General features: G+C 39.3%; 1 protein-coding gene across 1 annotated transcript in view; it reads left to right on the top strand.

Annotated features, from left to right (window-relative positions):
• Positions 1-22,472, top strand: part of TSPAN12 (tetraspanin 12) — a 63,113-nt gene that overhangs the window by 9,583 nt on the left and 31,058 nt on the right. The window contains exons 3-4 of the mRNA XM_074367163.1: positions 4,694-4,776; positions 5,883-6,018. Coding sequence (XP_074223264.1) covers positions 4,694-4,776; positions 5,883-6,018 — 219 coding nt within the window. The remainder of the gene's footprint in view (positions 1-4,693; positions 4,777-5,882; positions 6,019-22,472) is intronic.

Below are 22,472 nucleotides of genomic sequence, written 5' to 3' on the forward strand. Positions count from 1 at the left end.
GACAGAAATAGGTAATATGTACAAGAATCTTACTCTTTTTTCATCCTATGAGTCCTCTCTGAAGTCGGACTTGCTATTATCACATTTTATATGTGAGGAAACTGAAGCTTAGGAAGGATGAAAGGACACACCCAAAGTCATGAAGAGGAAAAGGAACAGAGTTGGAATTCAAACCAAGGCTTTTGATTCAATGGCTTCTCACTGTCACCATGGTCAAGACCACAGGCCTTAAAATGGCCTCTGAGATCTCGCCCCAGCCTGGCTTCGCATTCTTGCCACGGGCCGGCTTCCTTCCCTTGAACGTCTCCTGCTCCCTTCCACCCGGGGGGTTGCTGCCCGTTCCGACAGGACTGTTCTTTTCAACCTCCCTTCCCTAAAGAATTTGATAATTATCCTTCAGATCTCAGCTGTCTGGAGAATTCCCTTCGACCCCATGGGACGGGTCAGTCACCCCAAAGGGAGTTCTTACGGCAGCCTGTAGTATTCCTTCCCAGTGCTTCTAGCAGTTTGCAGTTAGACATTTATATCTCTGATCAGTTGACTCATAGAACCGAGACGGTGCCTGTTACTGCCAATCAGTGTGTCTCCAGGGCATTGCACTGCACGTGGCAAAGAGCAGCTGATCAATACACATTTTTTTAATGGAAAAAATGACTTCAGAGCCCATGCTGTTAATCATTCTACCATACTTGAAATGTTTTGGAATATGCCATTGAAAAATTGATATTCTTTGTTATGAATGGAAGAACTGTGTATATAATGACAACCACCGGTGATGTATCTCACAAAATGAAGAATCCAGGAACTTACTGACACCTGTCTTAGAGCTGTGATATTGAAAATTGGCTAAACAGTCTGTAAGGAATTAAAGGATGGAGAAACCAAGATCAGCTATTACTTTGAAGAACGATCAAGAGAGGAGGGAGTATTTATACCTGCAAAAGAATTTAAGGTAATCAAATCAAATGGCACATTAACAGGCTTTCCTGTCCCACTGAAACATACAAGATATTTAAAGGCCCACATACAGCCAAGTAGAGGGTGACCTTACAGCCTCAGGTTTGATCAAGCAGTCCATGGTCCCCTTCTCGCCCTGTGTGTTTAAACAGATTCTGTGATTATTTAGGTGTGGTAAAGCCAGCAGATCAGGAGACAACTGCCAATAAGAAGAGAGCTTGTTGCACTCACAGATCCCAGGAGGGAGAGTCCATGTCTCATCATGGCTGACCAAGAGGGGAAGCAATGGGGTCCAGCGTGAGGTAGGGAGGGAGAGGGGGTGGGCAGGTACTTTTATTGTGGCTGCTTCAAGAAGGAGCTGGCAAGGCAGGGTGAGTAGGTTTTAGGTTGGCAAGTTTGAATAATTTCAGCAGCCTCTGTCGCTGGTTGTCTGGCACCTGGACTTGGGGTGATTAGAGCAGGCGCAGAGTGGCCTGGAATGAGACAGCTCAATAAGGGGGTGGTTGGGAGTGTGGGCTCCTGATTGGTTGGTCTGAATTTGCAAATGAAAACTGTGTCCCCTGGAGAAGGACTCCTCCCAAGGGCAGTGGAAAGCGGCGGCCAAGGCAAGGTGACTCAGGCATAATGTCAGTTTGTCCAGACCAAGGCGTGTCCAGCATCAGCATGTAGAACAGATGTTAAAGCATCACGTTTACAGAAGCTAGAAGGGTGGTTAATACACTGTGGCTGCTCCACTCGGTAACTTTTACTAGGTTTACAGCCTGTTCTTCATTCCCAACAGAAATGAGGATGGTATTAACTGGCCTAATTCTCCTCTGACCTGGGGTCCCAGGGTTCTTAACCTGTTTTAGGCTATTGACTGCTGAGCCCTTATTCAGCAAAGAATGTAGTTCAGACATTCAGATGGAGCCTGACCACTGCAGATAACCTCCTCACCCCCGTATCTCTGTCCCTTTTTAAAAAGGAGCCCTGCATACATTGCAGGCTCCTCTCCTCACTGGTTGTAGAACAGAAAGCTTGTTTCTAAGCTTGGAAGGCAGTTAGCCTGAAGCTCCAAAGGTGAAGATCTGGATTTGAATCGAGCTCTGCGTCTTAAAGTCTGCAAGACCTCGAGCAGGTTACTTCACTCCTCTGTGCTTCATGCTGCTTTTGACAGTCTGTCATGTCGGGTTTGCAGATTTATTCCTTGTGTCCTGCACAAAGCTCCGCAAAGGCCGAGACCTTGCTTCTTTTATGCAGTGTTGGGTCTCTGACTCTCGTACAGACAGTACAAGGCCGATGGTAGGTGTTGAATAAATACGGCAGTCCCCCTTATCCTTGGTTCTACTTTCCATAGCTTCATTTACCTGCGGTCAGCTGCGGTCCAAAAATATTAAGTGGAAGCTTTGAGAAATCAACAATGCGTAAGTTTTAAATTGTGTGCGGTTCTGAGAAGTGTGAGATTAAATATCCTGCCGTCAGGCGCAGGATGTGAATCATCCTTTTGTCCAGTGTATCCATGCTGTATACGCCACCTGCTCAGTGTTACAGGAAAAGCATGGTATAGAAAAGGTTTAATACTATCCGCAGTTCCAGGCATCCACTGGGGTTCTTGGAAGATATCTCCCTCGGATAAGGGGGGATTTACTGCATTTGCAACTGGATGAAGGACGGGTGAATTCCCTAGCTGATTTTCCAGGCAGGTAGCCATGCTTCACTGTGCAAGAGGTCACAGAACAACACGTGTTCTGCTTTCCTGGGAGCCCTTCTCCAGGAAGTACATTTTGTGGTCACTGAGTCAGCAAAGACTCACCCCTACCTCGTATGTTCGTTATTTCAGCATTTAAAGCTAACCTGTAACGTATAATGGTAATTAATGTTAAGATGCCAGAAATTGCTAAAAAATCAAGTCAAGCAAGTTAAACTGAAATTCACTATGTTGTGCTTAGGAAGATAAGTAAGTATAAGGCACATTTTAGAAGAATTTCCATCAAAGTAGGAAAGACCTTCAAAACTTACAGGTTAACCTTCAGCTTTTAGAAAAGCCCCCAGGAAGACTCATTTTGAACATGTTCTAGATATTGGCTGTTTAAAAATTTTTTTTAGTTATTGATGGTTTGAACATATACAAAAGTAGAAAGCACAGTATAATTTGTCTGTCCCCAGTAACCAACATAGCCTACCCTTCCCATATAAGCCCCTTGCATCATGATTATTTATTAAACCATTCAGCATATATCTCTAAAAGATAAGGCTTCTTTAAAAAAGAACCTTAATACCATTGTCCTATCTGAAATAATAAACAATGATTTCTTAATATTTTCAACTATCCAGTCATGTTACAAAATCCTCAGTCATCTCATACGTGTCTCTTTGTGGTTGGTTCATGTAAAGCAGGTCAACGTATTGCCTTGGACAATCTCTTAAATCTCTTTTGCTTTCTAACAGTTTCTCCTTCTTTCTTTTGTGTTCCACTTGCCAGCTTTTTTTTTTTTTTTTTTGACTGAAGAAACCAGATCATTTGTTCTGTAAAATTTCTCATATTCTCAGTGTTGCTGATTGCACCCCCATGGTGGCATTTAACAAGATTATATTGATTCCCTGTATTTCCTATAAACTGATAGTTAGAGCTGGAGGCTTGATTAGATTCGGGTTTGCCTTTTGGTAAAATGCCTTGGAGGTATCCCTGACTGCTTCTGATTGCATATATTGGGAGAGATTATATCTGGTTGTCTCTTCATGATACGAAGATTGATCGGGGTGGAGGGGTCTGGTGTTTTACATCAGCCTGATGGCTCCACTCTGGAGGTCCCCATCAGCCTTCCCCTTAGTGCAGTCGTTCTCAGCCCTGACTACCCATCAGAACATCTGTGGCGCTTTTGCCCAAGCGTCACTTCCAAGAATTGATCCGGGGTGGATCTGGGCTCAGGAAGTTTTTGAAGAGCCCTAGGTGATTCTGATGTACAGACAGGATGGAGAGCTGCTGACCTGATCATTTTGGCAGTTGTTGAGGATCTTTGCCTAGAGAGCCACTGTTTTAGAAAGGGTTATCAAATAGTGATGCGCTAGCATGCTTGCTGCATGTATTAGCAGATATTCTTTATAAAAGCTTTCATTAAGTCTTCGGTTCTTTCCTTAGTTTGTGTGGGAAAGAGTGAAAAAATCATTGGATTCTTATCAGTTTTCTGAATAATGAGTTGAATATCCAACATCCTGCGAAGCTAGTTCGTCAGTTTCGTTTAATCATTATTATGAATTCATAAATTTTAGCATACTGGCCTTCATGTTATTATTACTACTATTATTATTTGGACGCTCAAATTGTTCAGTCTTTAGCCAATGGTAAGCCCTTTCAAGCTAGCACTGTGACTTTTTTGACAACATCAGTAGCGTTTGATTGCTTCCTTGCCTTCACATGTGACATGTTTTAGGCTCATCTTGTACACCCGGTAACTTACTTGTTCTGTGGCCTCTTCATGTTGTGCCGTTCCCGTCCTGAGCCTGGAATCAGCTGTTCAATAGTTTAGCTCTCTGTATCCTACTAGTGGCATTCTGTTTCACGGCTATGACACGATAACAAAACAGAATGACAGATATTGATGGTGATAGTAAATTTTAACAGGTGGTAAATGGTAATTAGGAAAAAGCATAATGGTTATGTGAAGAAAATCCTTTTTTTTTTTAATTTTTATTATTAGTCCTGTAGAGAATGTTGCATAAATTCTTGGTAATCGATCTGTACTTTTTTTCTCCGCAGTTAATGTCCATCAGCGTGCTGGCAGTGTCTGCGTGGATGAGGGACTACCTAAATAATGTGCTGACTTTAACTGCAGAAACGAGGTAGGCTTGGTAGTTAATGATTGATTTCTCTCCTCAGATTTCCTCAGACTCTAGTTTCTAAGTAAATCAGCCCTCAGTTGCTTAGATGGTAGCGCTCTTCCAGGTTTGGAAAGTTTTTCCTGCCCGTGGCAACACTTGCATTTTCTAGCATACTCTTTAAGGTGCGCCCCTGGTCCTGGGGCACATTTCTGGTTACAGTGATACCAGTTGCCTGTCCTCCTGACAGTGCATCAGCCCCGTCGTATTTGTGTATAAAGGACAGCATAACTCCTTTTTCCTTTAGAAAATTCCTGCCAACTTCTTCATATTCCTGAGCTAATGAAAAGCAAACACCAAAATGTCACTTTCTTCTCAAATTTTGAAGATTGATCCACTGCCATCACAAGGGGCAAATGACTTAACTTCTCTGAGCGTCAATTTCTTCACCTCTGAATGGGGATTATATTATATACCACTCTGAGCTTTTGTAAGGACCAACTGAGATACATTTTTGTAAAGTCCTTAACACAATGGAGCTTAATAAGCAGTTAGTAATGGTCTTTTTTGTTATCTTTATTCTTACTCTTACCATCATGGCTCTAGTTAATTATTTTTTCATAGTTTCCCAACAAAAAGCATCTCCCCTCCTTCTTTTTTCTTTTAGTATAGACCAAGTTCCCTTTCCTTAGCAGTGCTTTACATCTTTGGGGAATGTCGGTTGTCAGGGAGACAGTGCGGGCTGCAGGTGGAGTCCCAGATCGGAGAGGAGGAGGGAGGGTCTTCTCTGCTGGGAAATCCTGAAGGGTCCCATGTGGTTTCCTCACATTAAGGCTTCAGAGCTAATATGAGATCAACTTCTTACTGAGGTCCCCTATCTTTTAATATATTTTAAATGAGCTGAGATAGGAAGGCTACCACTTGTATAAAAAAAAAATCTAAGCAACACAAAACAAAAAAATAAAACAAAAAAGCAAATGGGGGATGGCACAGTGGTTTTGAAAATCGCAATACTCCATCAGCTTTGAGGCACGCTGATGGGGAGGATTACGAACACAAATCACAACTGTGTCTTGGGTGCATTTTGATTACATTTTACTTATAAAAGGACATTACTGTTCTTCTTTCAGGGTCGAGGAGGCTGTCATCTTGACCTATTTTCCCGTGGTTCATCCAGTCATGATTGCCGTTTGCTGTTTCCTTATCATTGTGGGGATGTTAGGATACTGTGGAACAGTGAAAAGAAACCTGTTGCTTCTTGCATGGGTACGGTGTTTATATCTTCTCTTTATTATGGTTAAAAAGGCCAACCAGAAGTGTATTATTTTTTCATCAGTGCACACGATTACAAGCTTAGGGAACCGCGATAGCGGGAGGGAGTCTAATCGGTGGTGATTGTTTAACATCCTGTGAGAAGGGAAGTGTTCTTTCCACCAGAGATGATTTCAGTTCAAGTATCTGCTGTACTCGGATGATGAGGTACAGAAATACGGATGCTATTTAATTCTTTCACCCAGGCTATGTGTTGACATTTTCATTTGAAAGTATGAGTTTTTTCTGGTGTCATGGACCTTTTTAATGACCCAAACAGGCCCCTCGGGACTAGAACTGAGAAGTTATAATAGAACTTTCTTTCTTTCTTTCTCTCTTTTGTTTTAAACAAACCCACCATTTAAACCCATGTGGAAATTCAGGTGGTGAGATGGCAGACAGACATCATAATCCCCACACTGCCTTTACCTAAATTAGTGGATACAAGTGAGTCTCAGTTTCTATAATCTTAGTGTTGTTGTTGTTTTTGATTCTGGAAGAGTTGGACCAAATTACTTAGAATTTTTTTTAAATTGAAGTATGGTTGATTTACAATGTTGTGTTAGTTTCTGGCATATAGCATAGTCAAAGATGTATACATATATTCTTTTTCATTATAGGTTATTATATTGAATACAGTTCCCCGTGCTATTCAGTAGGACCTTTTTTTAAAAAAAAATCTATTTTAGATATAGTAGTCAGTATCTGCTAATCCCAAACTTCTAATTTATCTCTCCTCACCCTCGCTGTTCCCCCTTTGGTAACCATAAGTTTGTTTTCTATGTCTGTGAGTCTGTTTCCGTTTTGTAAATAAGTTCGTTTGTCTCATTTTTTCAGATTCCACATATAACTGATACCATGTGATATTTGTCTTTCTCTGTCTTACTTCACTTAGTGCGATAACCTCCAGGTTCACCCATGCTGCTGCAAATGGAGTTATTTCATTCTTTTAAAAAATTACTTCTTGTATTCCCGTCAGCACTCAAATTCCATGATTACAAAATCTGTGATTAGACTTTTAATTCAAAACTTAGCAAACTCTCTTTTAACATTAAAAATCTGAGTCAATTAAAAATGCGGCTTACATAGCGGTTTTTGAAGCTCATTGAGTCTATAAAATCTCACTGTTGGTGGCACGAGGTAGTTGAGGCTACTAACATGTAATTGCAGAAATGTCGGATGCCTCAAAAAAATAATTCATTGAGTATACTCCTTTTTTTTTTTTTTTTGCAATAGTTCTTAATGGTAGCTGTGCATCCATTTCTTGTAGAAAACTGAAAAGAACTTTTTTAACCTTGTGCTGATGTGCTGGATATGTGAGAGGAAAAAAAGCCCTGATTTGTAGCACGAGAAGATTTCTGTGGAGTGAGTACTCCCAGCATGGTCGAGTTCAAGCTAACGACATGGTATCACTGAGTGCGGAGCTGGGGAGAGATGAGCATAAATTGGCTTTCAGGAGCCAGCTCCCGCACTCCAGGGTCGGACTGGCCCCCGTCCCATGCCAATTAAAACGGAATCTTGGTGTGAAGCTGAACGAAAACTTTGCATTTCACAGGAACAACCTGTGTTAATGTTATTACTTGGCTTCGTGGAGGATAACTCTTCAGGTCCATGACTGGAAAAGGGGAGATGCTGCAGAAAACAAACCACTCTCAGAAAGGGGAACCTGCCCACTGCCTCACTTCTCTCTACTTTGCTGTACGATGATTTTGACTGTGTTTATTTATAATGTGTCATCATTGTTCTTCTTTCAATGGAGAGGAGATGGAAGGGTTTGGAGTCTTATTTTGCCATTTAAGATATCTGAACAATGATTTAACCATAAACGAAAGGACTTACTTTATATGCAACTTACAGTTGAAAAGATGGGTGTGGTATTTAAACTTAAAAAAAAAAATCTCAGAATCCTTTTTTTTAAAACCACAGTCTTTCAGTGATGTCCCATTTCTACAACCAGTTTAATTATGGCTGCTGTTTTTCCTCTTCCCCCCAACTTGTATGATTCTGGATGGTTCCTGGACTATGGGATGGAGTGGGGTGGGACAGTGTATTTCATGGAAATACACTTTTCAGAAAGGTATTTTGAAAACCGTTTATGCATTCCATTTAGGCTGCTTGCATGCTAGTAAAACAAGCTAACAAATAACAGGGTAAGCTGGGCCCTCCTTGGGGCAGGAGGAGCCACAGAGACTTGTGCACACGGGGCTAGTTTGTGATGCTGGAAAGGGCTTTATGATGCAAAGGTGACATGAGGGACTGAGGTTCTAAGGGCCAGTAATTAGTTCATTCATTCATTCTTCCAACACTCATTGAGAGTCTAGGCACTGCTAGCTTTTGCCATCAGACCAGTGTGTATGATAGATAATTCCACTGTTCTCTGATGAGAACTTTAATAAAATCTACTGTGAGTATTGAAGCTGGAGAAGAGGGTCTCCAGGCTCAGGCCCAAGGGGTCAGCACCCCCTCCCCCAGGAGGATGACTGGCAGAGACTGATGCTGCTTTACCCTATCCCCACCCATTTTGCCTGATGGATGTGCTGTTGTCCACAGAGCAGCCTTTGCTGCATTGCTGTTCCTTGTGCTGTTCCTGGCTGCCATTCTCACTTTGGTTGCTCCTTTCCATTGACTGCCTGTGGCAGTTCATTCTCCAGTCCCACTGGGCTGCCTCTCTCCTCCTGGCAATTTTTTAGATGCTACTGTTTCTTGACCCAGCACAGCTCTTCCTTTGATCTGTGGTCTCAACTTGCAACTATCTATTGCTCATAACCAATCTGCATCTGATCTGCTTTTCAAACAGTTTCTTCTGTGGCTTCATTTCCAAAGCCTCCTTCTCTAAACAGTTGCCAAGCTCTGTAGGTTCTAGTCTGCAATCTCAGGAACCTGTCCCTTCTTTTCTGTTTTCATTTGAAATGCCCGGGTTCAGCTCTCCTGACTTCTTGCTGAAACAATGCAGAGCCTTCTAACTAAAATTCCCGCCTCTGTTATCTCCTTCCCATATACCCCAAACTCGTGCTGCCAGGTTAATATAATGCAAAAGTGATCACACTACCCCTCTTTTCCAAAGCCTTGAAAGATTCCTGTTGGGTAAAGAAGAATTTAGAGACACCTCAACCTTGCATCAAGCTCTTCTGCAGCCAAACCTTCATCTGCCATGTTCAGCTTTCTTACCTACTTCACTGTTCTCTGGTCAAACTGTATTTTCTGACCCTTGAACAAATCTTTTTTGCCCTGTTCTTTTTCTTGATGTCCCTTTCACTAGGAATTTCTTCTTAATACCTTTGTCTCAATACTACCCATCCATTAGCATTTGAAATACTACCTCCTAAAATGGTAATAATGACAAAGATGCTGATGATAATCCAAGAAGTTAACATTTCTCAGGTGCTTACCAACTGTAAGGCTTACAGACCGTCGGGGTTTCCATGAAATTTTTATATGAAGAGTTTTACATTAATTAGTCAGTTTTGCCCTCCCCATAGTCCTAAGGGGATAGATACTATTATTATTCCCATAATATAGGTGAGGAAATGAGGCACAGATCAGCCAAGTGATTTGCCTAGGTTTGCATGGCTGGTAAAAAGAGTATATGATATTTGGACCATTCAAGTCTAGTTCCAACTACATATTTCTAACAACTGCACTATTTTCCTCTGTAATTACTGTCTTTTCTTAAGTGCTTAAGTATCTTAGTATTATTTAATTATTAATATTTAGTGTATCTTAATGACTAAGTGTCTCACATTGCATAAAATATTTCCCCCCGTGGTCCTTCATTTTAAACCAGACAACAATCATCTAGGGTAGATAATCATCAGTGAGGTTCAGAAAGGTTCACTAGTATGCCCAAGGTCACTCAGCACTGAGAGGCAAAGCTTGGATTCAGATCTCAGTGTTTCTGACCGCCAAGCCCATTCTTTTTGGACCTTTACTGATGTCTCTAAGAGAAGTGTATCAACTTTTGAAGTTTAGTGCATTTCTCTTATTAAAAATTGCTTCTTTTTAGTAACCAGCCCAAACTACCAGACGATGGACAACTTGATAATATGAACCATTCAGCCTGCCTGTTGCTTTAATAGCTGTTTATGAAATTGAATAACAGACAGGAAGTTAGAACAGTGTGAGTAACAGTGGCCAGCACATCAGATGGAGGATGGTGTCTGGAAGGCAGTGAAGAGAGTGAAATTTTAAGGGAGGAGCCTGGCTGTTAGATAGGTTTACACAACAAGAGGAATGACTTCTTAAAGGAGGGGAAACTAAAGCGGGGGGGGGGGGGGGGGGGGGGGGGACATGACGAGATATTACATCTTTGGCAGATATTTGCAAGGCAACTCCCATGGTTTCTTCCTTTGTGTCCTTTAGCTTTTTAACCTAATTTTAAAAAAAATGTAGGAGGTTCCTTAATTTTGGTTGTAAATGTTTAAATAAGCCCAATGCATTCAATCCAACTTGTCCATTTTCCTGTATTCAAAGTCTTGCTTCACTTTTAAGATCTATAAACCAGATTAGAGGAAGCTTTTTTTTTTTTCAAGACAGTCAATATCTCTGAGAGCCGCCATATCTCTTGAATGATTACTGAAAAAAAGAGCTGCAACTGGGCCATGGTGCTTCTTAAGCAAAAGTCAGAATTCCATTATTCATCAAACTGATTGAGAAAAAGTGAGAGAGGCTCAAAACAACTCTTAATAACTGACCTTGCTCTCTCACCTCGCCTTCCCTCCTCCCTCCAAACAAACAGACAAACAAACAAACAAACAAACAAAACAACTCTGCAAGCCAAAAGGCTACCTGGAGGAAAACATTTCTGGTGAACCTTGGTCATGTACTTGAGCCTTCTACTGAATCAGAGATACAAATTGTTAAAACACCCTAATTGAAGTTTCCTAAATAAAATACAGGACATCCAATTAAATTTGGATTTCAGATAGACAGCAATAATATTTTAGTATAAGTATGTCCCATGCAATATTTAGGATGCACATTACTAAAACATTTATTTTTTATCTGAAACTCAAATTAAAATGGGCATCCTGTATTTTTATTTGCTGAATTGGGCAACCCTACTCTAACCAGATTTGTTCTTAATAAATCTGAAACTATCATGGAACAGAAACTTTAATAGATGTATAGGAGGAGATTATGAGTAGTTAAATCCTAATTATATTGGGAAAACACGCCAAAATGGCCAGGAAGATAAACTTAAATATGCCATGACTATCAAAGCAGTTTCAGTAGCAGGAATTCCTCCTCTGTTTAAAAGAGAAGTTGAAGCTAAATGGAAATTGGTTTTAAGCTTTAGATAGGTGCTTCCCGAGGCTTTTAGCTGTAGACTAAATGAAATTCATTTGTTATTGCAATTCTTCCTTGCTACTAACAGAGGCATTAGGAAAGCGGTGCCAGCCCAGGGGCAATGTAAACAGATTGAACAGACATGTTTACAATATCGACAACAGCTGAATGTCACCATCAGGAGATCGCCATTTGTCAGAGTGTGATGCTAATATATGCTCAACTGCCAGCAAACCCCAACTTGTCAGGCGCTGGTCAGAAATTAAGTTGCACGCACCTTACATGTGTAAGATCAGTACCTTGTACTTAAAAGGGAAGGTTTTCTTTCTTTCTTTCTTTCTTTTTTTCATTTTTATTATCCAAGAGAATTTGCATAAAGCTAGTGATTGGAAGCATTGTTAAAGCTTTCTTAAAATATACAGTGATTGAACCAGATTTAAAATGATTCTCCTAATGGAAATCAAGTACATTTTTAATGGCCGCGGAGAAATGAACCAGTCTCAGTTTTCTGTTGTTTGAAATCATAATGAAAAGCTGGAATATCTGTAAATGGTGGTTAACTTTCTACAGACTCTAAGGCCTTCTTTTAAGGAGTTATAAATCAAAGAATTATACAGCTACTCATAACCCTTTAAGTTAAAACGAAAGTATTACGTTAAATATCTTTATTATTTTCTATTTATAATTTTGGCTGATAGCCTAGCACCTTTATTTCTAAATCAGGATCCATCATATCCTTGCCTGCACTTCTAGCATCTGCCCAGAGTTTTACCCTGTTTTCTCAGAAAATACTTAAAGCAACTTTAAATGGTTAGACTTCTTTTATAGCCGAAGGAATGTGGGATGCCCCAAGGTACACAGATGCTGGTTGCTTTCATTAGCATCCTGATACAGTTTAGGCTCCAAGTCTAAGCATGTTTCACTCCACCAGCCTACAATTAGAATACATTTAATTAATTACTGGCACTATTTCTGTAAGACTTAATATGATTCATGTATAATTCCAAGGTAGTCAGTACTCACTTAACTTTTAAAAACATGACCTCTTAATGTTCTTACTCAAGGAACGCTGAAAATTCCACCATAGTTCTCCCTTATCCTGTTAAAGAATCAAACTGGTTCTCTTCTCCTTTCTCCCTTCCCATCACCCTTTCTTTCCTGTTTCCGTCTTTAAATATACATCGAGTAGCCAGTCTGTGAAAGACACTTGAGATACAAAGATGAAGTGGGAGAATGCAAGGAAAATAACAAAGCAAAATACAGGATTAAATTTATAAATAAATTAGTGGGGGAACCCAGAATAAGGAGCAGTTGGAGACTTCTGGTTGGTTTTGCAGGAGAGTCTTTATTTGAGCTGGATATTGAAAATGGGTAAGAGTTTTCTGGTAGAGAAGGAAAGCCACATGAAGAGTGCATGCAGATATGGAGGAAGGAAGGAAAATGGCAAGTTGAGGCAAAACTGAGCAATTTCTTGTGGCTATGGTACCAGTGAGAAGTGGGCAAAGAAGTCCAACTGTGAGGGTCTTTGCAGGAGAGTCTAATGTTATCTCTTGGACTATAGAGAGCCAATGGGTGTTTCCAGCATGGGATGAGATGATAACGCTTAGGGCTGGAGATGCTGCGAAGGCCAATTAGTGGTTATACAATAATATTCGGGAATCATGGATGGGGTCTGGACTAAGGCGTTGGGGACTGGGTGGAAGGCAGCTGAATTCAGTAGACCTTTTTGCACATGATAGCAATGTTTGTATTACCTGACATCAGGAAATGAGGTATTTTTAATATTTATGCATTTTTCATATAATAGAAACATTTCCCTTCAGTATGTGCATTTTATTTCCACATGTGAACTAGAACTCTTTTAAAGCTATAGGTTTTGGCTGAGAGAGGCGTTGGGGAGAAATAATTAGGTTTATTTATTTATTTAATGGAGGTACTGGGGATTGAACTCAGGACCTCATGCATGCTAGGCACGCACTCTACCATTGAGCTATACCCTCCCCTCAAAGCTATCATTTCTATATTTAGTTGTTAAACTCCCAAAAACTCTAAGCAGAGGAAACTGAAGATGATATAGGCATTTCTAGATCCAGAGGCTCAGTCTGCCCACCTTGTTTTTGTTTTTGTGTGCACAGAAAGCCTGGGACAGGGTTCCATTAACCTTCCTGTTTCTGAAGTAATGTTGGTTTGACTGCCTCTAGTTATACCCCAGAAAAGCACATAAGCAGACGTCTTTAAAAGTAAAGGTCAGGATACACAGGCCCTTTGTGTTGAGTCTTTGTGACAGGATCTTGAGCGTTCTTTGGACTTTTTGCTTACTTTAGGGTTTGACATACGAATGGTTCAACTTTTTGTGTTCTGACTTTGTATGATTTAGGTGTACTCTGTCATAGTAAGTAAGCATTTTAAGCTTTGTTATATATTGTTTCTTAATATATACACCTGTGATAGCTTTGGTTAAACATAAACACTATAAATCTATACCCATTGATTTGGTGAATGTCCCTAGTCTGTGCAGAGTTCAATGCCAGATAGTTCTCTGGCAGCACATGCTCTTGAAAGGGTTGTTTCAGCTATGAATGCTGGTTACCTGGTTCAGCAAATGCTACCTTGAGGCTAATTCAGCAATTGTGTAGAGTTTTTCTTTCACATCTGCTTCCTGTGTTGTCAGTCTACTGACTTCCTCTGGCAAAAGTAAAACAGTAGACAGTCATTTAGAATCATATAGGTGTCAACTGGGAGCTTGAGATTTGCAGATACTAACTAATACACATAAAATAAATAAATAACGAGTTTATATTGTATAGCACAGCAAACTATATTCAATACCTTTTAGTAACTTATGGTGAAAATGTATGAAAATGAATATATGTATGTTTATGTATGACTGAAGCATTATGCTGCACACCAGAAATTGACACAACATTGTAAACTGACTATACTTCAATAAAAAAATACATATACAAAAATAAAAAATCATTTAGGTGTCTAGATGACTCAGGAACAGAGTCAGTAGACAATAGACAAGCAAATGACACATGCAGAAGATGAGAGAATTAAGTCGTTTCAGCCAATGATGAAAGTAACTTTCAGAAGATCTTTTTGGAAGAATGATGTTTAATATTTGTATGTGGTGTCTAATGAATTTCATGACTATATAATAGCTTACAAATCAAAAGTTAAGTTTTTTTTTCATGAAATTTCATAAATTTAATAACCTTACTTTTTCAGAATTGTGATCCATATATTTCCCTCTTTATACAGATAAAAGGTGGTAACAGGTCCTGATTATGTGCTCAGATTAAGATGAATCTTGGCAGCTCACTTGACAGAAACACTAATTTAAATTTTATTTAAAATGGATAAGCATTGTAGTTCACCACTCAGTATTCCTCTTAAGCAATACATTTGAATTATTCTCAAGTGATTATCCCTGAATTTCCTTTCGTTTACCATTATTTTAGTTTTAAAAATTTAAAATTGGGAAACTACAAATTTCTTCAAAATGGTTACCACTGTGAAGACATTTTAGAAACATTATCTTAAGAAAGCTGGAACTTTATTAGATGATACGTGCCAATGTAAGAATTGTTTCCAATTAAGTAAAAATGTGAATCTTTTCGGTGCCTCTCCTAGGAAACAAGCACTTAAAAATATTTAAAATATTCGAGTTCTGTGTGGGATTTCCCCAGCGAAGTTAAAGACGTGGACTGATAACTTCTGATGAGATCACAAGAAGTTTCCCTTTTAAAATGAAAATATTTTAATTCTAAAAATGTTCTCTTTGTGTTATTAAAGGTACTTTAAAAGAACTATAAGGAGGGATATTCTTGTTCTGCTGAGAACATTTAATAAAGGGACATGAGGAGTGGAGATCTGAGGGGGGAGGCAAAATTTGGGTGATTGCTGACTCATGCATGGGGCTGGGGGATGGTTGATGGAAGGGCCTTTACTGGGGAGGCAAGGTGCTTTTGAGGGAGCAATTGAAAGGCTGGTGGAGGGAGCAATTGTGATAAGACTCAGAAGCTCATGGTGTGTTTGGCGAAGGGCATGTGTAGGTCATAGGATGGTCGTGTGCCAGGCATGCAGGGCTGAGAGCTGGCCATGTGACCCACGGCCAAATTATGGTGAGGGCTTGAATACTGTGAGTACATACTCCGCAGTGTGGAGTTCTGTGAGCTGAAGAGTGATGTGATCTGATCTATCCTTTGCTCCATAATTCTGGTGTCACTGCCTGTTCCTGCTTTCCACTGGGCCCTTTTCTCATTTACCTGTAAGAAAAGAGCTCCCTGGTCCCGCCACTCTGGGCTAAGTGGGCTTCCCATTTAGAGACTCTTTTTTAATGACAGACGAGAGAATGAATGGAAGACGTATTTTTATTCTAACAACGTACCTTTACTGATGAAGGAATAAAGGTTTTCACGTGGGGCAGTCTAGCCAATGTTTTAGTATTTTTCCTAGATGTACATAGTAAAAAAAGCATTTATTAATCTGGACGTGTTTAGCTCAGGCTTAATAGCAAAAATATGGTAATCAAGCTACAAAGTAGGCACCAGGAGACTGAATGTGCAGCTAGAATGCCCTTAGGGAGACCAGCCAGCCAAGGCTCTTGTGGAATGGTTGGAACAGTAGTTCGGAATGCTGCTGCAGTTTCTCAAGGGGAAAAAGTTCCGTGAACAATTGACTAGTATTAGAGAATTGTTGTAGCTTGTTTGTGAACAAACTTTTCAAGCGTATTAGAAGTACGTAACTTACAGACAATGATATAGTCCTTTCATATCATCATTAATCTCTTTTTAAAAGCAGATCTTCAAGAATCTCTGCTTTTCAGCATTCTTATAGCTTATAGCATTCTTATAGCTAAAATATTTTTTCTGTAATAAACTTGCATTTCCTTAAAGTTGATCTGTAATTCACGCTATTTAAGTCAAATGTTTCCTTCTAATAAATGGACTGAATTACAACTTTGAGGACAAGTTAATGATTTTTATCATTATTTACATATGATTTTTCTTTCCCTGAACATTAAGCAGACTGAATCAAGTTGTATTCTTATAATTTATTATTTAAGAAAGAAAATATTTATTTTTGGTTCAGGAAGAAAGTGTTTTGGCTTGAATAGATTTATCAAAAAAAAAAAAAAAGAATACACCTCTTCACTTGTAATAAATATTTGTATTCATTGATTTGTAAAATTTAAAGGAAACATTTCCCTTTAATACTCTTTTAACAAATAGGTTTGTGGTTATTCTGGAGAATTTCCAAAGTAAGTGAAAATGTATAGCTTGTCTGAAAATAAAGGTGAAGCAATTTAAAAAACGTGATTTAGAAGATACTTTCACAAATACAGAGTTAAAGATAGATTCAGAGGTTATCGCAGATGTTAAAGTATGAGTTCCCCTTCTACCCAATAAAATCTTTGAAAAATCCCAATTTCCTACCCTGTTGTCCTTTAAATGATATTGCCAAAAAGGGGCCTGTGACAACAAGCTCCTGCACCCCTTCTGTTTGGGAGGCATGTGGCCACGTCTGGTTGGGTCTGCGTGAGCGGCACAATCTCGCTCGGAATCCAGTCTGGTGCTCTTTGGCTGTGTTGCTTAGGATCCTTGTAAGGCTCCTTCCTCTTTGCCCTTTCCCGCCCAGGTTCTGGTGATGGGGCCCCCTGTCTGGCATTCTGAGCAATGGCCCAATAATACACGGAGACAGCCTCTTCCGAGACCAGTAACACCCTGTAAATCTTCGGCGCGGGGGCTGGGCGTGCAGACTTTAGCTGACCCAGCGTACAGAGCAACAGAAACTATACACACGGTGACCTGTCTAGCGTGTCCAGCTACTTTATTGCCTCAGCCTTAATGCTTTACCTGTCATGACATACATCACTGACCCTGGCAACCCGTAGCCCTGGGCCAAGTCCCTCTGCTCTTGGCATAACACATTTCTCTGTCTAATAATTTGGGCAGTATGTGAAGCAAGCACATACTAATCTGAACTTCACCAACATCTTTGATAGAGAGATTTGCTCAACAATTAATTGCCAGTGTAAATGAAATTGAACAGGGGAGTAAATTAAGACACATTATTAGAAGGCGTCTTCTGTATTTATTCAAATATAAGGAAGAGCAAAGGGGCACAGTGCACCGACCCTTTCTTCCTTTAGCTCGACTTTCCACATGGGCTCCGGAATTACAAGACTTTGTTTCTTCCAAAACTAGTTTATTGTTCTAGCTTTTTCTAAATTAGACTGAACTCATTCTATTTTCGATTCTTTTTTTTTTTTTAATGATTCTTAAAGGAAATCTAATGTTGCTTTTTCTTTGAAAATTTTGTAAGAAGACACAGAACGTGGTGAATAACTGGCCTTCAGAAAGTGCCAGTCCTGTGTCTGCTATGACATCTCTGAGACTAGACTGAAACAGAGGCTTTTGTCTGGATGTGCGTTTTAAGCAGCAAGTGCTCTTGGACTGCTAGAAGTTTAGTCGCAGTGGATTCCTAACAGAATGTCGGCTGTTCCATTATCTTGTACAAATATTTGGCACTGGAATTCTCTTATTTACTAACTATAAGTAATATAATATTTTTAAACCTCCAATCACCGGGAAAGGAAAAATAAACAGCTGACATAGAGATACTTAGCACTGAAAGCTTGCAGAGTTTAGCATTTGACAGGGTAGAGACTGGAGTTTATCATTTATCATTTAGTGAGTGTAGGCCTTTCATCAAACTTTTTGTTTATTAAAAGTGTTGGTTATGTAGCATGTAGGTAGGAGTCAAAAGGCATCATGTTTTAAAGATATTAAAACGTCCAGTATAGAATATGTTATATTTTGAAGTTGTTTTTATTTGTGGCATGGTGAATCTCAGGTTGTATTAATTTTCCAAGATAAGTGAATCTGACTTTTGTGGTTTCAAATTATGTAGTGTTACTTATGAAAAAATAACCTGAATTTTCAGTCATAAATTAAGAGAGTAGCAGATTAAAATAACTTCTACAGTGTTTATAATTTTTACTTTTCTCTCAGTGAAACATTTTCTTACTGAGGAGGTTCTGTGATACGTGGTTGATTATCAGCTGGCTTGCACAGAGAAATTTATATAAAAGTGTTCAAGGAAGATATCCCAGTCTTGTTTTAATGCAAAAATTATTTTCCACTTGGCTTTTGTACAGAAAAATAGTTTGGAGAATAACTGTTTGGTCTATTTGTGGTGGGTTGGATATAGGATTTTTTGTTTTTCTTAGATGGTATACGTCTCAGAATCCTGTCTCCATAAAGCTGGATTAGATGAGGATAAATTTTATATTAATAGAACATATTTTCTATGAAAGGCTCTTAGTAATTGAAAGTATCTTCTCCTGTATTTCTCAATTGCTTATAAAGTTTAATATTTTCAATGAATGTAAGCACTCAGTAAATTGATGGACTTTGTTACGGCAGATTGTTTTTTGGTTTTCGTTAGGTTGATAGAAATTAGAAACGAAAAATTTTAAATATATCTCTTTTGCCCAAAGTGAGAATTATTTGAAATATTTTATACAAAAGCAAATACTGCTTTCTTAGAAATTTTATTAAATCAATTATTAACAGTAAAGAAGTAAAGATGAAAAAATTTGAAAATAAATCTCTTTCATTTATTAGTGTTTTTATAACAGTTCAATTTAACAAACTATTAGCACTCATTGGCTATATTTCACTATAAAAATTGTAACATGTGAATAAGAACAAAAATTAATTTTACCATAAATTTTAAAAGAAGCTGATCTTACTGACTCAATATAAGTTCAAAATATAAAAAGAGAAGATGGAATTATTGATATAATTTGTTGAGGACTTTGACAGAACAATTAAAGCAGCGTTTGTACCTTTAACTAGGAATATTAGGTGGAGGGAAAAAGCAGTTTTTTTGCCATCCTTAAAATTTTGATATTATTGGTAGTTTTTTTTTCCTAGTGGAAAATGTCAAAGACAGGAACATAGGGGTTTTAGTTCAAAGACAAGAAGTGTTTTGTATATACTCCTGTGAACATGTGCTTGTGAGCATGTTTGTTCAGAAGTTGGGGGTATCTGTGGATGATGGATTGTGAGGCATTGCTACCACCACCACCACCAACCCTGGTAGAATATGTACTAGATGCCGGCCACTATTGTATGTGCTTTGGGTGTATTGGCTCATTAAATTCTCCCAACTATACTGTAAGGTTGCCACTGTTGTTACATCGTTTTATAGATGAGGACACTGAGACACAGAAGGGTTATGCGCTTTGCCCAACTATTAAGTGGTTAAGCTGGGATCTGAATCCAGGTTGGTTTGTATATATACAAACACGTGTCTCTTGAGCAAATAAACTAAAACCAAGCCTCCCGCATTGAATGAAATTGCCTATAACAGAGTTCTAAGCTTCAAAATTTGGTGACTAAAATAAATTATCATGGAAAATAATCCAGCTCACACTGACTTGAGCAGTACGCGTGGTTTCAATGAGCAATATCGCAGGAGAGATTCAAACTTCCAAACAGGGTCTAGTGGAGAAGACCTCTGGGCAGGGTCTGTAAATCACATCTCAGTGTACATTTTGTTATATGTTTCTGTTTTCAGCTGGTGAAGGCACATTTGGGATGACAGCACCTGAGCATAAACTTTCCAGCTGCCACCCACCCTCTTTTGTCCCAGTTACCATGAAGTATAATTGGGCTGCTTACCATTTTCAGCCTTTTTGAATAATGTTTTCTGTGTAGAACATACAAAATCCTGCAGTTACCAAGTTTTTTTTTCTTAGGCATCAAGTCTTCAGAGGCGGGGCTGTTGTTTAATTTTTATCAAAGTGCTTCTTACACAAAATTTATACTAAATTTAATTCTAAAATGCTTCTTCTGAAAAACAGTAGTCCTTTGCCTTTATGACTTTCCACCCCTAAGAAAGAGGCAGTGCTTTCAATTTTTGTTTCAGCAGATTCCCTTGGAATTTACTTCCGTGTCTCTAAATCACATATTTACCTAACTCTTCTCATTCTTCTAGTTTTAAGCCCAATCCATCGACATCTATGGAAGGTGAAGCACTGATAGCCCTTTCTGCCCTCAGGCCCCCCTGCCTCCCCCCATGCATACTTTCTGCCTCACCTCAACACAGATGTATCATCATTTTTCACATGATCATGGCAATGTAAATGTTACTCACAGCTGGGGCCGGTAAATTACCAGGTTTTACTTTTTCTTTCTGGAATAATCTTTGTTTTTGTTTGTTTTTTTTTGGTTTGTTTGTCTTGGAATTAATACCTCTCCTTTTTTTTCTATGTTTTTCTGTCTAATTCAGCTTTAGACTCCCCCTGGTGTAAGTTTTCTCTTCATATATTCAGATATTTGGGGGTATTCTAGCCATGATTTTTTTTTTTTTTTTTTTTTAAGGAAATCTCTCAGAGCATCTAGACCCACTCCAGTCTGGACTGCTGAAGCCGTTGCCGTCATGGGATATCCCTTTGCTAGCATTCTGAAATTTCCTTTGCCTCCCTTTTGTTTTAGATCCTTTGTTTCCTGGAATCCAAGTCATTGTCCTACTCTGTTTAGTCTGTCATTTCAGGGAGCACATCTTCCAGTAGTTTCCTGAAAAAACATACTTAGGAAACACATTTTTTAAAGAAGCTGCATGCCTAAAAATGACTTCATATACCCTCACATGTTAATTCTGATGGCTATGGAATTATAGGTAGGAAGTCATTTTATTTTTTTCCTGAGAATTTCGAAGATATTCCCCTGCTGCCTCTAGCTTCCAATATTCTATTGAGAAATCCGATGCTATCTCGGTTTTGAACCTTTGTAGAAAAGGTATTTAAATTTGAATTCCAATTCTCTGTACGTTATCCTCAAGAGTCCCCAGTCCTGAGACTCTGTTTTACTGTTTCCAGAGAATAAACCCCCAACTTCTATACTGGTGGGGGTGGGTCGTCACCCAGCTACGTAGTGGAGGAAGGGGACCTGAGGGCTCTAACCTTCCCCTATACAGGTTTTCCACAGGTCACCCTCTTTTTAGCCCTGCCGTCATCCACTTCCACAAGTATCCAGGGCTGCCAGTACCTGAGCACTGGGGGTGCTCTGCAGTGCGAATCAGGTTGCTCCCAGCTTTCTCCACTCGATACCGATTAAGCATGCGGCTTTCAGGGGCCAGCTGAGACCTTTGCTGCTTGTCTATTTGCTTTGTACCTTCCGAAATACACCTGCTGTTGTCTTCTTTTCCTTTATCTCTGGGTTTACGTCTTTTAAAACGTCCCTTTACTGTTTTAGTGAAGCTTCAAGAAGGAGGAGATAAGGGCACATATTTAATCTGCTTTCTTTAGGGGGAAATCCTGGGGGGTGGGAGAGGTGTCAGGGAACCAGATCATTTTTATCAATAAATTAATTAAGAAAAGACCTCCTTGAGGTTCTACTGTCTTGTCTGCACATGTATAAGGAAATTAAATCATCTTTAATAGGGGAAACGAACCCCCTTTATTTCTGTTGGGAGGTGCGTCTCCTTATAAGTGACCACAGGTTAAATAGGAAGGTGGGGTTTCATGCCTTTACCTTCCTCCCAAAATACGTGCCGTGGAGAAAGGGACCAGTAAACTCTGCCATTCTTGCCATTCTGCGACCAACCTTAGTTTAAAATAACAGACAAACTGATTTCAGCATTTTTAAAAAAAGAAGTGAGTTCCCCACCCTCCACACCCTTCCTGCTTTAGTCTCCTGATAAAGATATTTTGAAAAAATACCAGCTATATGCTCACTGGACAAGGATTTTACTAAAGATTTTACCAAATAGCTTGTGGGGTTACGTGTCCCTTAGTGGGAGTCACACTGATGGTCTTTAGGAGGAAATGAACAATTTTACTCGCTGTCAACCTCCAATCAGTGCTACGTCTACTCAAAGAAATATGTGTTGAGTATGTGTTCTGCGCCAGGCAGCGTGTCAAGTATTTAAAACATGGTGATGCCTCCTGTACTCACGGAGCTTACATTCCAGTAGGTACTATGATACGGTTAATAACGGCCACCGTTTCGGTAGTACTGACCGTGGGACAGCATTTCACCTGACTGAATCACGAGTGCAGTCCTGCAAGCTCATTTTAACATTCTCATTTTACAAATGAGGAAACT

The sequence above is a fragment of the Camelus bactrianus genome, chromosome 7 (assembly GCF_048773025.1).
Source record: "Camelus bactrianus isolate YW-2024 breed Bactrian camel chromosome 7, ASM4877302v1, whole genome shotgun sequence".
Taxonomy (NCBI): Eukaryota; Metazoa; Chordata; class Mammalia; order Artiodactyla; family Camelidae; genus Camelus; species Camelus bactrianus.